The sequence below is a fragment of the Aphidius gifuensis genome, linkage group LG1 (assembly GCF_014905175.1).
Source record: "Aphidius gifuensis isolate YNYX2018 linkage group LG1, ASM1490517v1, whole genome shotgun sequence".
In the NCBI taxonomy this organism is placed as follows: Eukaryota; Metazoa; Arthropoda; class Insecta; order Hymenoptera; family Braconidae; genus Aphidius; species Aphidius gifuensis.
Window position 1 is genome coordinate 2,718,678 of NC_057788.1, and position 17,186 is coordinate 2,735,863.

General features: G+C 22.1%; 1 protein-coding gene across 2 annotated transcripts in view; it reads right to left on the reverse strand.

Annotated features, from left to right (window-relative positions):
* Nucleotides 1-17,186, reverse strand: part of LOC122860928 — a 40,813-nt gene that overhangs the window by 8,602 nt on the left and 15,025 nt on the right. For both annotated transcript variants that reach the window (XM_044165008.1, XM_044165007.1), the window contains exons 3-5: nt 8,378-8,469; nt 286-685; nt 12-207 (exon numbers count right to left, since the gene is read on the reverse strand). In XM_044165008.1, the coding sequence (XP_044020943.1) occupies nt 12-207; nt 286-685; nt 8,378-8,438 (657 nt within the window). In that variant the 5' untranslated portion in view covers nt 8,439-8,469. The remainder of the gene's footprint in view (nt 1-11; nt 208-285; nt 686-8,377; nt 8,470-17,186) is intronic.

The window sequence follows — 17,186 nt, forward strand, 5'->3', positions numbered from 1 at the left end:
AAGTTAATTACCAATATATCATTATTATAATTTTGAAATTTTAAATTTGGAATAGTTGATGAACGTTGTAATTGCAATGAATAAGCACCACCACGTGAAAAAAAACCACATGGTACAGTTAATGATGCATTACCATCTTGAATCATCCATGTTTCAATGGACATTTCACCAACAAATTCAGATGTAAATCCATCAAGTCGCATAACTCTGTTTAAAATGAAAAAAAAACAAAAAAACAACAAAAATTTAATTAAAATAAATTGATTATTTTATCATAAAAAATACCTCAACACAAGTAAATTTTTAGTAACAGGAGGTGATGGTGGTAATAGTGCTTTCCATGAATCATAATCATCATTATCAATTTGTCCTTCTTCTCCTTCTTCTTGTTCCATTACAATATCTGCTTCTTCTTCTTCTTCTTCTTCTTCATCCTCCTCCTCTTCTTCATCGTACTTTTCTTCTTCATCTTTTTGTGCTTCATTTAATTTTATTTGTTTTTTTTTTTTTTTTATTGTTGTTGTTTGAATAATTGGTGTTGTTAATTGATCATTGTTTGTATGTTCTAAATCTGGTAAATTTAGAATAAATACTTCTAGATCACCTGATAATGCTGTATGAGAAGCGGCGACAATTAGACGTGAATATAGCGTCTCTTCTGTCGCCAATGTTTCTTCCATTATTACTAAAACAATAAGTATTATTTAAGTTATTAATAATTACTAATTATTCATAAACTATTACTATTATTTATTACAAATAATTTTATCTTAATGCTGATTCATTATCAGCTTGTATTTATTTTTTATTTTGCGAAAAAATATATAAAAAATAAATTCTTCTCATAATTTATTTATATATCTATTAATTTTTAATTTCAATTAATATTTAGTAATATTTTTTATTTAAGCAATATGTACAATATTATCATTTTTAAAAAGATTATAAATTGAATTTATAATAAAGATAAAAATAATTATTTTATATAGAAATAATTTATATGATGTGTCAAACATTGTCAACACCAGCTAGAAACTCTAACTCATCATGAATACAAGTTACAAACATTTCGTTACATGTCAAAAATTATCTTATAAATATGATAATGGAGCTCAAATATCATTTTTATTCTGTAAACACAGGTAATTAAATAAAGTTTGCTATAAAAAAAAAATACTTATTTGATGTATCTAAGTTAAACTGTGCGAGATTTGTTACTAAGCAGACAGTGTCTATCATTGTCGAAAAATAAAAAAATTATTATCATGTTTAAAGCAATTTTTTTGAGGTGTATATTGTGTTTGATTATTTTTACATCTGGTAAGTTTTTTTTTCATCAATCACAACTCGAGTTGTTGGAAATCTAATTATTAATTATTTGAAATTTTCAAAAATATTTGACTTTAATTTTATTGATATCGAAATTCCTGCCGAGGTTTCCATTAATTTTTTTATGAAGCCTGTGAATCTAAATAATGTATATTTAAAATTTAAAATTACTACAAGTAAATATATCTTTTATAAATTATTTTTAGCCGTACAAGGAAAATTACCAAGTCAAATTTATGGTGGAGAAATGATTGAAATTTTACATCATCAATATCAAGCATCAATACAATATCAAAAGCATCACATTTGTGGTGCTACAATTATTTCATATGATTTTCTTTTAACTTCTGCAAGTTGTTTTACAGCTGATCGTTATGTGTATTATGTGAATCTTCAAGTATTAGTTGGAACAAATGATATCACAAGAATTACTCAACCTTTTCCACTAAATGTTTTTGAAGTTTCACACTTGATAATACATGAAGATTATAATCCACATCAAAATTGGATCAATGATATAGGTAATAAATATATTTAAACTTGAATTTATATTTTTTTCATTAATTAAATTGTTTTTAAAATAATAATATTTATGATTTAGCACTTCTCAAAGTGACATCATCAATGAGCAAAACTTTTTTACGTCTAGCTTCCATGCCGACAAACATTTATTCAAGTAATCTTCATTTGATAGGCTGGGGTGAAAATCCATTTACTGGAAAAATGACAAGATTTCTTCAAAAACTCGATATTAAATCAATAACTCCATCTATATGCAAACATAGATATGACATTAAATTAATTTTATCTCCAACACAGTTTTGTTTAATACCAAGATCACCAACGGCACAAATAACACAAGTAATTATTTAAAATAGATAAATACAAATTAAAAAATTAAGAGTTATACTTGATAAAAGAGCTGATCTTTTTGATTTGATATAAAATTATTTTTATTCTTTTAAAATACAGGGTGTCAGTGGTACTCCTGTTGTAAGATCACAAACAATTATTGGACTTGTTTCACTCATGTCATCAAAGACTAATGATCCTGTTATTTATACTGCTGTTTTTCCTTATATCAATTGGATTAATAGAAATATTAAAAAAACTTTTAAATAATTTTTATTAAAAAATAATAATATTGTTTTAAAATTATTAAAAAAAAAAAATAAAAAATATTAATATTATTGTAATGTAAATTAATAAATTTTATTATTTAAAATGAAATATTTTTTAAAATGATATTTTTTATTCACAAATAAATGTGAATGTTTGTTATCAAGTAGAAAAAAATTATTATATTTTAAAAAATTACTTGGTAAATTTAATAAATAGTATAATAATTGAGAAAAAAAAAAATTTCAATTGGCTTAAAATTGAGGAGCAAGTAGCAACTGGTGGGTTTAAAGTAAGAATTAATAATCAACTTTACCATGAATAAATTATACAACAATTACAATATAAAAAAAAAAAAACAAAATTGATAATATTAAATAAATAAATAAATTTATATTTTAAAACTTTAAACTAAAATCACCAGAAAAAGCAAAAAACTAAAACAATTTATTACAAATTTGATATATTTTTCAGTTTAAATAATTTTTTTTTTTTTTCTTTATGATTACAATCTCGTTTCAGGAAATGTCTTGAAATTGTATTTTCTGTTCATGTACCGTATACACAGTGATCCTTTTATTTTTTTAAGGTAAATCTTGTCCAAGAAAATTGCCACAAACTCAGTGAAAAAAGTACATAATATTGTTGAAGGATATAAATATAAAAAAAAATAATAATAAATATTAAATGAAATTTAAAAGTAATTTTTGGTCACTTGTGTTACCGATAAATAGTTATTTCCCTTGTACATGGTAAAAAAATAAAAATCGATAAAAGAGAAAATGAAATGAAATTTATTGTATATTTCTCTGTAGTAAAAAGTCAAATTGTAAAATAAACAATAAATTAATTTTTATATTTTTAAATTTATGACTCAATTTTTACATTAATATTGATGTATTTTAACAATTCGTATTATAATTAAGTTTAATAGTTTAATCAAATTCAATTTTCAACATTAAAAATATTAAATTTGTTATTAATTTTAATATTAAATGCTAAAGAATAATTAAAGAATAACAGTAGATATGTGTATATTGAAGATGGTCAATATATCTGTGCTGGTCACTAAATAATACAGTAAATTTATGTAACTAGAACAATAGAGGTGACAGTTGTTGCAATCTGTAATGTTAAATGCCAGAAACAGTGCTAAAGATATACATTGAGTTGAACAATAATCATTCATGTTGCATCAAAACCAATGCTGACCGACCAAATGTTGAATACCATACAGTGCCAAAATCAACCACTGGAATGTTAATTTGTTCTCACAATTATTGTGCAATCGATCAACTAAAATATTTATTAATTAAATTCATTTGAGTATAACAATTAACATGTTATATTAATTATTGAATTATTAAATTCAAAGTATATTTTAATATTCAAAAAAAAAATACAATTATAATAATAAATGATAAACCTGAAGATTTATTATTTTTTTATCTGAAAATTTGATAAATTATTATCTTGAAAATAATAAATGTAAGAATCCACTCAGTTGATATTATGTTCGTGAGTTGAAATACAAAGTTAAATAAACTTTGTTATAAAATTTTAATTTTTTTTTTCTTTATGATGTTGAAAAGATATTGTATTGATCGAAATAGTATGTATAAATGTGTGTAACTGTGGTCAAGACTTTGCAGACTGGTTTCATTTATTTATCATGGCTGTTTTATTTTTTACACCCTTGGGTATTCGAACCCTCTCAATTTTGCATTGATACATTGAAAATAATAATAATAAAAATAATACTAAATAGTAATTCATTGGCTTTGAGAAAAAAGCGAAATATATCTTGCGATAATTGACTTGCTTGATCAAATAAAATAAATAAAAAGTAAAATAAATAAAGGTGCAAATTGCAGGAGAAAAGTTATTCCCATTGGTAACATTACACGTGGATTTATATTATTTGAAAATATACGAGGGTGACTTTTATATTGTACGAAAAAAAAATTAAGGAATAAAATATGTAATACAAAAATCTTGATAAATTTTTTGTATTTCAGTGATGAAAAAAGTATTAAGTTTAAAATAAATTTTTTTACATAAATATTTCAATAAATGAGGAAAAAAATTTTTACGATAATTTGATCTGACGGATATGATGAAAGTACTATTAGATTTTATAAAAAAACAATTTTTTGAAATAAGATTATAAAGAAAAATCAAGTAAAAAAATAAAAGAAAATGTAATAGAGTTTTGTGAAAGTTAAAGATATATAAAATATAAAAATTGGCAAATTTATTCTATTTGAAACTGTCTCAATTGATTTTATGACTTATATTATAATAATAATTTTTTAAATTTGTTTATACTGTATTAAAGCTCATTTAAATGGTTAATTTATGATTAAAAAAATACAATTTATTTATATATTCGTTTGGATTTTATTGAATAAATTGTTTAAATTTAAAAATTTCAAGATTCAAATTATCATGAAGCCTAAAAATCGTTGAAACCCTAAAATATCGATGGGTAATTTGAGTATATAAATAATATCCATGATTAACTTGAAAAATGATACCGTCTCATCCAGTTTTAGCAAATTAAAATGTCATAAAAAAATATAGAGACAAACACAAATCGATATGAATTTAAAAAAAAATTAATTAAAAATAATGAATTTTTGGAATTTTTAATTTTCTTCTGTATTTATTTATTTAACAACAAACGTTTCGGTTGGAAATTTATAATACGGATAATTATCAGGGGGTTTTGTTTTATTCACAAATTTTCATAACTTTTCAGCTTTGCGTTTGTTGTCAACTAAATAAATTGAAAACTAGGGAAAAATGCAATCAGCTGTACTATAAGAGACTGCTACTTAATTTTTTTATTCAACAAAAAACGTTTCGGTTGGAAATTTAAAATGTGGGTAATATTGAAGGGGTTTTGTTTTAAATATTTACAAATTTTCAGAATTTTCCAGCTTTGCGTTTGTTCGTATTATAAATAAATTAAAAACTAAAAAAATATGCGTCCGTTCCATCGGCTGTATACTTTAAGAAACTGCTTCTGTATTTATTTATTTAACAAAAAACGTTTCAGTTGAAAATTTAAAATACGTGTAATATTTAGGGGGTTTTGTTTTATATATTCACAAATTTTTATAATTTTCCAGCTTTACATTTGTTGTTAAATAAATAAACGAAAAACAAGAAAAATTTGCGTCCGTTCTATATCGGCTGTACCTCGCGGATTATCATAATTTTTAAATTTCGAATTATTAATTCGTGTTGACAACACAATCTAAAGATAGTAATTTTTTTTTCTTTAATATTTCTAGTAATTAAGAAAATCGACGTAATTAAAAAACATAAAATTTACGTATTATTCATGTATGTTTTATCTGTAAAAGCTTTTCACCAAGAAATATATATTTGACGACATTTCAGAATGTTTGTGACACATGCTACCAAATATTATTTGTCAACCAGTCGTAAAATATTATTCCACATCAGAAAATGACATAACATTTTATTCATAACGCTGAATTTTCATTAGAAAAAAATATTTAAAAAAATCAACATACAATTTTTTTTTCAACATTAAAAAAGTTGAAAAAATTGAATTTACAAAAAAAATATAAAATTAATTTTAACAATGTACAAGTAAGATTAAAAAATTTCCTTCATCTAAATAATAAAATTTTCAAGTCACATAAAAAACAGGTCGAGAATCTTATAAACTTTTTAACTACAATTTTTTTTTGTTTTATTATAAATTTTTCTTTTTGCTTGTTCGTTTTTTTCTAAATGTTTTTTTTCTTCATCAAATGGAGTGGACTAAACTGGTCGTTATCCAGGTGTCACAATGTTTACACCTTACTCAACATTCATCCAATAAATTATCAAGATTGCAATCATATAAAATTTTTTTACTTTTGTAAAAACTTTTTAAATAAAAAAAAGTTGATTCAATGCACTCTGATAAATGGTTACCAAGAGATTATTCTATTTTTTTTCTATTCAATTTTAAACCAACATTTAATCATTATTATTACTCGAGAAAATAAAAATCATTTTGACGTAAAAATTCACACATGACAAACATCTTTTTTGAAAAATATATAAATTTTTTTTTTTACATATATACTAGTGAATAGTTATGCAAAATTGTATTTAATATTACATAAAATTTATTTAAAAAAATAAATAAATACTCAAAACGAAAAAATAAATTTTTTTTTTTTTCAATCAATAAAATTTTTTCTTACGTTGATTATAAAAATTGTTTGTACAGAATTACATAAAAAATGTATATATTTTTGTTGAAATATAAAAATGTTATGCAATGTGAAAAAAAAACAAAAAAAACAATAAAATTTCTATACATTGACAAGACGATGAGAAGAATAAAAAAAAACTTGTAAAAAATAAAAAACTAAAAGAGGCCTTTTCATGTTCTTGCAGGTCGTTGAGGTCGACTATGTATTTTATTTTTTTCATTCTTTGGTACTTTGTGTGTGACCGAGCCAAAAGGCGGCAAAAAGAATTACGTTGAAGAGGGTTGTGTCTTTTTTTAGAGCAACCCTCCGTACATATATGCTTGGATATAATGACACAATGCTCAAAATTTCTATATGACATTAATAAGAGCGCCAAAAGTCTTGTGGTCACAAAAAAAAAAGCTTTGTATTGGTTTGAAAAAATATTTAAGAATTTGTGGGTCAAGGATTCACATCATCATCATGAATATCAACTTAATTTTTAAAAGTAAAATATGGTTCGTTACATGTGCCCAATCAGAGAGCCCGCTCACAACTCATTTGGAGGGGAAACACTCGCCAAGGCTCGTGCTTGCCCCTCCAAATTCGTTGAGAGCACACTCTCTGAGTGGGCACTTGTAACGAAATATACTATTAAAAACAATATACTTACAACGTACCGAGTTAAAAAAAAAATAATAGAACAAAGGCAAAAAATTTTTTTGAATTTGCATTTTTACTAGAATGTTTTGTTGCTTTTTTTTTTTTCATTTCAACTGACTTTAACACTTTCTCTGAGTTTTATTTCTCTCTGATTATTTTTTTTTGTTTTTTTATTTTATTTGGTCTCTATTGCGCCTGTGGTCATTAAAACTTTGCGCTTTGTTTCCCTTTGTTGTACCTCAGGGTATATTTTTCCCTTACCCTTTTTGAACTCAACTATAATATTACCACCCCTCTTTCACGAGGCTTTGCTTAGTTATTTTATTTTTATTTCTCAAGTCACTCAGATGCAATAAAAAGACTGTACTAACTTTGATAATTTTTTAACAATTATTATCTCACTTGATAATTGAATTTATCTGTGCGACATTTAATCAGATCAAAAATAAAATACCAATTATGTTGAAAGATAAAAACAAATTTCAAGAATTAATTATAAATAAATAATTCAATTAACGAGTAAATTAATTGATTACCAAGTTCAATTCATTTTGAGCTTTTTACTCGTCAAGATAAATAAATTTCAAACAAGTTTTCCTTTAAATAACAATTATTTATTTATTATTTATAAAACAATAAATATACTGTCGATATAAAAAAAAAAAAAATAAACCACGCATGAATAAAATTTATGCACAACAGAAAGGCTATTTCAACATACCTATATATCATTTGATGATATATGAAAATTCTTTAGTCCAGAAAATATATCAAATAATTTCGTATAAATTGCAAAATATTTTTCTCACATTCTGACATCGCCCATCTATTTTACTACACATATATAAATATAAAAAATTGATTTATATATTTATATAATTCCTCTTATATTTTATATTGATATGAAGGTTTTTTTTTTTTTACATTTCGTAAATGAAAAATTATTTGTAATATATTTATTTAAAAAAAATAAATGAAATAATAGATTTTTTTTTGACTAAAAATAATTATCATAAATTAATTTAATTTAAATTTAATAAACTTACCACATTTGAGCAAAATGAAAATTATAATCCGCAATGGCGACCATCTGGACGACCAATTCATGTCCACTTCGTCATCTGTGACTGAGAGCTTCCTGAAATTTTTTTTTTAATTAAAATTAATGAAACATTGTCACGTGCAATTAGTGCGAATAATTAAAAAATAAATTGTATTTATAAATACAATATATATTATTTATTATTGTATTTATAAATAGATCAATTGTTTAAGCAGGATATTGAAAATCGGAGGTACACCACAAGTAAATTAGCAACCCTTTCCATGTGTATTCTCAAGCGTTGATATAAACGCTTGGTTTATAACCTCCCTAGTTTTCCTATCATCTCTCTGTTGTATCCTGTGGCATTTGCAAAATATATATTGGAACAATTCAAGATTGAAATTGATGTATTGCATGAACAATTGAAAACGTATTTATCTTTCTCAATGAGTTAAACAACTTCATTTGTTTACATATGAAAATTAAATTTTATTGATTTAACTATGAATTTAATTCAAAATTAATTCCATTGTCTATTATCAATAATAATAGATAAATAAATATCATTAATTTTTATCTATTCTTTTAACAATCAGGAAAAAAAATATGTAACTATTATTAAAAGTAAAAATTTCATTTTAATTTCGATGAAAGAATTCATGTTTTTTTTAAATATAAAAATTGATTAACGTGTCAAGTCTTTTGGTGTGTGCATCAAGGAAGAAGATTGGTATGATTTTAGAAAATCACGAAAGCTACATCAGTGTGTTTACAATTCACAACATGACAAATGTTTGAACAGGCCACGAAAAGCGTCATCTGTTTGTTTATAAACACCCAAGACAAGCATCAATAAAACTGATGACAAAACATACATCAAATTTAAACCAATACTCAAACACACACATGCATCTGTTAATTAAAAAAATCTTTCAATCAAATTCATTAACTATTTGTGTATTAAATGAAATAAATTTTTTCAATCACGTATTTTGATTCAATAACTTTTTAACTTTGATTTTTTCTTCATATAAATTTTTCGTATATAAATAAAATTCAATTGAAAAAAATAATTAATAAATAATTAACATTTAATTGAATAAAAAATGGAAAAATAAAATATTATTAAAAGAAAAATTTTAAAAATAATTTGATAGATTGAAAATAAAATTTAATTTGAGTTTGATTAAATTTTTTTTTTTCATTTTCAAATGAATTTTGAATTCAAATAAATATGGATAAAATAAATACAGAATTTATTTTTTATAATTAATTTATAAATAAAGTATAAATAAATGAAAAAATTATCAAATTTTATAATTGAATTTTCATATTTTTGATTAACTTATTGTTTGATTAATTGATATGACAGTGAAAGACGATTATGTCTATTCATCATGAATAATGATAATATATTTTCTGATAGAAAATAGTGAAAAGCTCTCAATATATCCAATTCACATTTGCTCTTTATTATAGTAGCGAAATTCAAATCCGTTTTATGATTTATCAAATTTTTTTATGATTTTTTTTCTGCTACACCACAGCTTGAATTCAATGAAGAGAAATGTGAGAAGCAAAATGAACGAATTGCAACGTTCAATGAACAATGAAATAATCCAAATGCCATAATTGTTTTTCCAATATTTCATATATATAGATCTATACACATTTATAGATATATATAACACAAATATCATTTAATTGCAGCTGACAATGAAAGCTTCAATTTGAATTAAATTTATTATCAACTGGCCTATTCATTTTACCTTCTCATGTCTAATTATTTTTTTTTGCTCTTTTTTATTTCACACACAACTTGGAATTGCCTTAATTCATATATAAAACTATTAATTACATCAAACAATATCAACAAAAAAAATAAAAAATATATATTATATATATTTAACTTGTAAAATTTAATTTCAACTTTTGAAAATTGATTTAGTTTTACTGTAAGAAAGTTTGATTAGTTTTCTTGAATATTGTCTTGTAAATTATTATATGACATATTTTTTGATTAACTAATTACTGTATTAATTAATATATATATATATTAAAAAAATAAATTTAAATGAAAAAATTATTTAAAATATTTAGTTAATAATAAATTTTACGAAAAAAAAAAGAAAAAAAAATTTTTTATATTATAAATGTGATATAAATGATAAAATATAAAACATGGAATAATTATATACATAAAAATGCAATTACGTAAGGGTTTTAAAATTTTTTTTATATATATATTTTTTTTATATGGTATATAATAAAAAAAAAATGGTGCGTGTACGAAGCTTCGTGATGGGGTCTGACTCGACTCGGATCTTTACTACTTTTTCTACATTTTCTCGAGTTTATATAAGATAACCTTTCTCACTGATTCTCAATATATATATAAAGTTCTATGTTGCGAATATATACAGCTATCTAAGATCTTAATACTTTTTTTAGTTTGAAAACATAATAATAATGTACACTATATTTTTATTGAATAAAAATAACCCCACAAAGATTGAAAGTAATTTAAAATTAAATTCAATGTAAGCTCTACTTTATAATACAAATTTACAAAATAATTATTTCAAAGGTTCGGAAATTAAATAAATAAACAACATTTAAATGATCTTTGCACTGAAAAACAAATAATCCAAATTCGTTAATTAATTTACTTTGAATTTTACGATTTATTTTATTTTTTTTTTTTATTCTAATTTTTTTTTACGTACGTAATGATGATGCATTTTTTTTCACATTAAAAACATACATTTAAATACAACCACTACTAAAAGCAACAGAAATGGGATATTCTTGAGTGATTTTGAAAGAAAAAAAAAAAGCAAGTTTAACTTTGAATTTTTTTTTTATCTTTTTCTTGAAACCAAATAAAAATAAAAATCTCACATATCATTTATTAAAATATTCTACAGCTTTAAATGTAATTTTTAAAAAATCCTTTGATTATATTTTCTATGTTAATTAAAAAAAAAAAAAAAAAAAAAAATATAAATATATATTAAATTGATAATTTAAATTGTAAATTTTATTTCATTTTGGTAAAATAAATATTACACAAATATTTGAATTTAATATCGATAAAATACAAAAAATATATATGATTTTTAATTTGAAAATATAATTTTTATTATTTACTATTACTTTGTTTTATTATTTCAAATATTTGAGTGAAAAAATTACGTTAATTGGTAGTAAACAAAAAAAAAAAAAATGTTATTTTCATCTTTTATGTATTGAAGTAATTGGAATGAGGTAAATAGGTTGGTTGATTGATGAAGTAGATCAGGGTGTTTAAGTTGACTTCTTACCTCAATAACAAAACGAGGGATTGCAGGAATTAGTGGCACACATTTGTGGTATTTGTGTTGATAAATATGTGTATGATTATAGTATGTATATGTGTGTGTTTGTATATATTATTACAGATACAAGATTACACTGAGTGTACATGTATGAACATATATGAGAGTTTGAGCATCAATTGATTACAAAAGTGTACATGTACATAGATGAACCGAATACATGTTGGTATATGTATATAATAATGTTAATGCAAAAGACAGTATATTCGATATTCGATATAGGAAATGTGGGTGATACAGGACGCGCCTCTATATTAACTTTAGGCACACCCCAAAACCATTTCCCTATTACTACAGAATTTTGTTTAACTATGTACTTTGGTACTTTTTTATTGTATTGGTAAAATACTTAATCCAACTATTTATCAGACATCGCATTATATATATTTTGTTCATTTACATTATTTTCGATCAACAGAAAAAATTTAAAATTCAAAAATTATAAAATTTAAATGACAAAATTTATTAATTATATACTGAAAAATTGTATTTATTGATTTTGACTATTTAAACAATGTAAGCTGAATTATTAAAATTTAAAAATTACAAAAATCAATATCAAAGTTTTTGGTCCGAATATAAAAAGGACAAACATCATCGGTCTTCCGAACATTTGATTGGTCATTGTTTTTTTCTCACTTACTCTCATACAAATTTCTTTGTTTGCCTTTTTCTATTATTTTTTTATTTATTTCGTTAGCAACGAAAAAACAACAAAAAAAAGCGAGTAAACAAAATTTTTTTTGATATTTTTTTTTTTTAAATTGACATAATAAGCTAGCACAACTTTTTTAATAATTATTAGATCTTGATGCAATTGGGCTTGAAATTTTGTGCGAATTATGTGTTTTTTATGTGTGAAGAAATAAATTTGAAATAAAAATTTTTTAAATATTTTTTATATTTTTTTTAAAAATTCAAATATTAAGCTAGCACAACTTTTTCAATAATCATCGGATCTCGATGCAATTGGGCTTAAAATTTTGTGCGAATTATGTGTTTTTTATGTGTGAATAAAAGAATTTAAAGAGGATTTTTTTAAATATTTTTTATATTTTTTTTAAAAATTCAAATATTAAGCTAGCACAACTTTTTTAATAATCATCGGATCTCGATGCAATTGGGCTTAAAATTTTGTGCGAATTATGTGTTTTTTATGTGTGAAGGAATAAATTTGAAAGAAAATTTTTTTTAATATTTTTTATATTTTTTTTAAAAATTGACATATTAAGCTAGCACAACTTCTTCAATAATTATCGGATTTAAATGCAATTAGCTTGAAATTTTTATTGCGAATCATGTTTTATGTGAAAAATAAATTTGAAAGAAAATTTTTTAAATATTTTTATATTTTTTAAAAATTGACATATTAATCTAGCATATCTTTTCAATAATCATCGGATCTCGATGCAATTGGGCTTAAAATTTTGTGCGAATTATATATTTTATGTGTGAAGGAATAAATTTATAAAAATTTTTTAAATATTTTTATATTTTTAAAAATTGACATATTAATAAAACAACTTTTTCAATAATATTTGATCTTAATGCAATTGAACAAAATTTTGTGCGAATTATGTGTTTTTGTAATAAATTTGAAAGAAAATTTTTTAAATATTTTTATATTTTTTAAATTGACATATTAAGCTAACAACTTTTCGATAATCATCGGATCTCGATGCAATTAGGCTTAAAATTTTGTGCGAATTATGTGTTTTTATGTGTGAAGAAATGAATTTGAAAGAAGATTTTTTAATATTTTTATATTTTTAAAATTTGAAATATTAAGCTAGCACAACTTTTTCAATAATTATCGGATCTCGATGCAATTGGGCTTTGAAATTTTGTGCGATTATGTGTTTATATGTGTGAAGAAATAAATCTGAAAAGAATTTTTTAAATATTTTTATATTTTTTTAAAAATTGACATAATAAAAGAATACAATTCTTCAATAATTATCGGATCTCGATGCAATTGGGCTTGAAAATTTTATGCGAATTATGTGTTTTTATGTGAGAAAATAAATTTGAAAATTTTTTAAATATTTTTATATTTTTTAAAAATTGACATATTAATCCAACTATTTTTCAGTAAAATTCAATCTCGATGTTATTAGACTAACAATTATGTTGTGATTAACAGATTTATGTTAAAATAAAAAATTAAAAAATTTAAATCGTCAATTTATTAATTATATACTTTTATGATAATATTTGTGTTTATAAAATCAATGAACAATGAAGTTTTTATAAATACAAAAAAAAATATAACAATAATATCGTTATAATAAAAAAAAAAAAAAAGTTTCATTTTTTTATGTTTAATTTTAATTATTTTTTTTATTACTAATTTGATGGATTTTTTTTTTTTTTTTTTGTAGAAGAATAGTAAATTTTGATGAATAAATCAAATAAATCATAGTTTTTAATAGTTTCATAGAATTTATTGTAATTTTTATATTAAAAAAAAAAATGAAAGAAACAAATAATAATCATAAATTGTAATGAAAAAACTTTGAGATCTTGATAATGGGCATAATATAGATTTTTATATAATGTGAAAATAACGAAAGTCAAATATAAACTAATAATAATTTTAAAAAATAAAAAAAAATAAAAATATCATTTATATAAAATATTTATTTTATAAAAATTACCAATTGAAATTTTATTATTTTGTTATTTACTCTAGTCTTGAAAAAAAATTATAAAAAATATTGCGAATAAACTAAACAAAATTCCCTCAATATCAATTTTTTTTTTCAAAAAGAAATTCAAGTACCAAGCGAAACCTGACTACTTGAATGATATGTACAAAAAAAATGTAACACAAATAAAAAATATACAATAAAATAAAACAACAGTATTTTCCATTACATAAATTGAAAATTTATATTAATTAAAAAAAAAAATAATTGACATGACGTTCAATCAAATTTCAACAATTCGTAAAAACTCATGTTTCATTTTAAATATTGATAGATTCATATTTAAAAAAAAATTCATAGAAACTTGATATAATAATAAATATAAATAAAAAAAAAAAATATATTTATAAATGGATAAAATAGTAAAAATAAAAAAAAAATATAATGTTGTTGGTGATTAAATAACTATATCAGTAAAATCCACAGAGATAAAGGTGAGCTACTTTTATTCGCACCAACAAAAGCGTAAAATTGACCGGAGTTAACCTTTTCAGGAAAAGAGGGTAATATACGTATATAGTGTGGCTGGTTGCCTTTATCAATATATCTATGTACACAGGTCAGACGATAGTTTTATAGTTCATATATATATATATAGATCAAGGTAAAATACGAAGCGTAGAGAACTTCAAACTCTAGTGGACAAGTTTCCATCAAAAACTTTGTCCTCACAGAGGTTTGATAAAATTAAATTTATCTTAACAAAATTAACAAAACTTCATTGACACACATATATATAAAATAAATATAATTTACAATTTATATATATTTTTCTTTACATTTAAAATAGCACTTGAAATAACTACACTGAAGTTAAATCTGCAAATTATTCTTCAACAATTTGTCTCTGAAGTTTTTTTCGAAAATTCTAAAATTCAACAATAAATGTCTTATTTCGTTTTTTTTTTTTTTTGTAATTAAGTCAACATGTTGAGTGTTAAATTAAGAAACTTGATAATTTATTTTATTTTTTTTTATATTTAAAGCTCAACATTGTATCAAAAAATTAATTACTAAATTATGTAATTAAAAATATTTAAATTAAGAAATTTTATTTATTTTTTTTTTTGACAATTAAAATTTATGAAAAATTTTTTTTAACAATTGAATTATGTAGAATGGACATGGAATTTTATGATGTACTTTAAATTATTATAATTGTAATATATGGTATAATTATTTTAGCTCTTATATTCTATGGAGTCCTTGGAATTTATCCAGTGCGCTTTCGTAGCTACAGCACGAAACTCAAGCGATAATAATTAAGGTAGAATATACGCCACTGAAATATACATATATAAATTTACACCTACAAAATACATGAAATTAATATGTATATATATATATATATATGTGTGTTTAATACTCAAGTGTTCTGAGGATTAATTAAATCTTTGATTACCATAACAATAGAAATCCTGTGGTATTTATCATGGTGAAAACCATTGTAATTTGTCTCTTAAAATTTTAAACTAATATATTATGTACAAGACAAATTGTAAATAAACTTTAAACTTATTTAATCAATTTTTTCTTTCTATTATTCAATTGGTAATAATAAAAACAATAATAATATTAAAAAAAAAATTATCATTTTATTTTGTTCTAAATTTTTTGAGGATTTTATTAAATAAATTTTCATTTTTTCTTTGTTATTATTTCTACATGTGAAAAAATATTTATTTATATTTTTTTTGTTTAAAATTGTATTTGTTTATTAATAAAAAAATATTTGCAGATTGTGAGTCAGGTAATTTGAGATTTTTCAAGGGTCATAGTAAAGAGGATTTAAAAAATTTCGTTATGGTAGAAAAGGACCGCAGTGTACTTAATGTCATTGCAGACATCGTTTATTTAAAAAGTTGGAATAACGCCAAGAGAAATAAGACAAATTTTAAAAAATGATAATGCAAATAAACTGTATGATGAATTATCGAAATTCATCATTGATTTATCAGCTACATGTCAAAGAAATAAAATGTATTTTATTTAATCTTTTCTCAACAAAGTTAAAGATCAAACTATGTCAACGAAAAAGAAAAAAAATATAGATAAGTTACTTTACAAGTAAAAATACGATAAAAACTTTTTCAGAAAAGTAAAGTACTATTGCACATTTTCTTATATATTATTTAAAATTAAAATTAAAAAGCTTAATTAAAAAGTTTCAGTATATTAGCTGTCGCATAAAAAAATACAAATACAAACAAAAAAAAAAAACATTTAAAAATAATAAAAATAATCTTAACTATGACAATAGGCTAAAATAATAATAATAATAATTAACGAGAATGTTTAACAAGTTAATATCAAACTGTAACACTTTATGACAATAAAAAATCATTGGTGAAAGTTTGATCTGATAATGTGAATTTTCTTATTTTTAATTCTCAAGTATCCTATTTATTTTTATTTGGTGTGATTGTATAATTAAAACATAAAAATACCAAGTAGAAGAAAAAAAAACTTTTGAATTTTTTATCATTATTATTGTTATTATTGTCGTTGAACTTTGAAGATGTTCATGCACTTGCAAATGGTTTTCAGTGGTACTTACTACTTGATTGTAAAAATAATCAAAAACACCAACGAGTCACATATGTGCTTGTGTGGATTCTTTTGTAAGTAAGTACCCTTTCTTTCGTATACTCTATATTATTAAAAACGTCATTAATAATGCAGATATCGTCCCTCCATCGACAACCTGCAGGGACAATTGCATCCA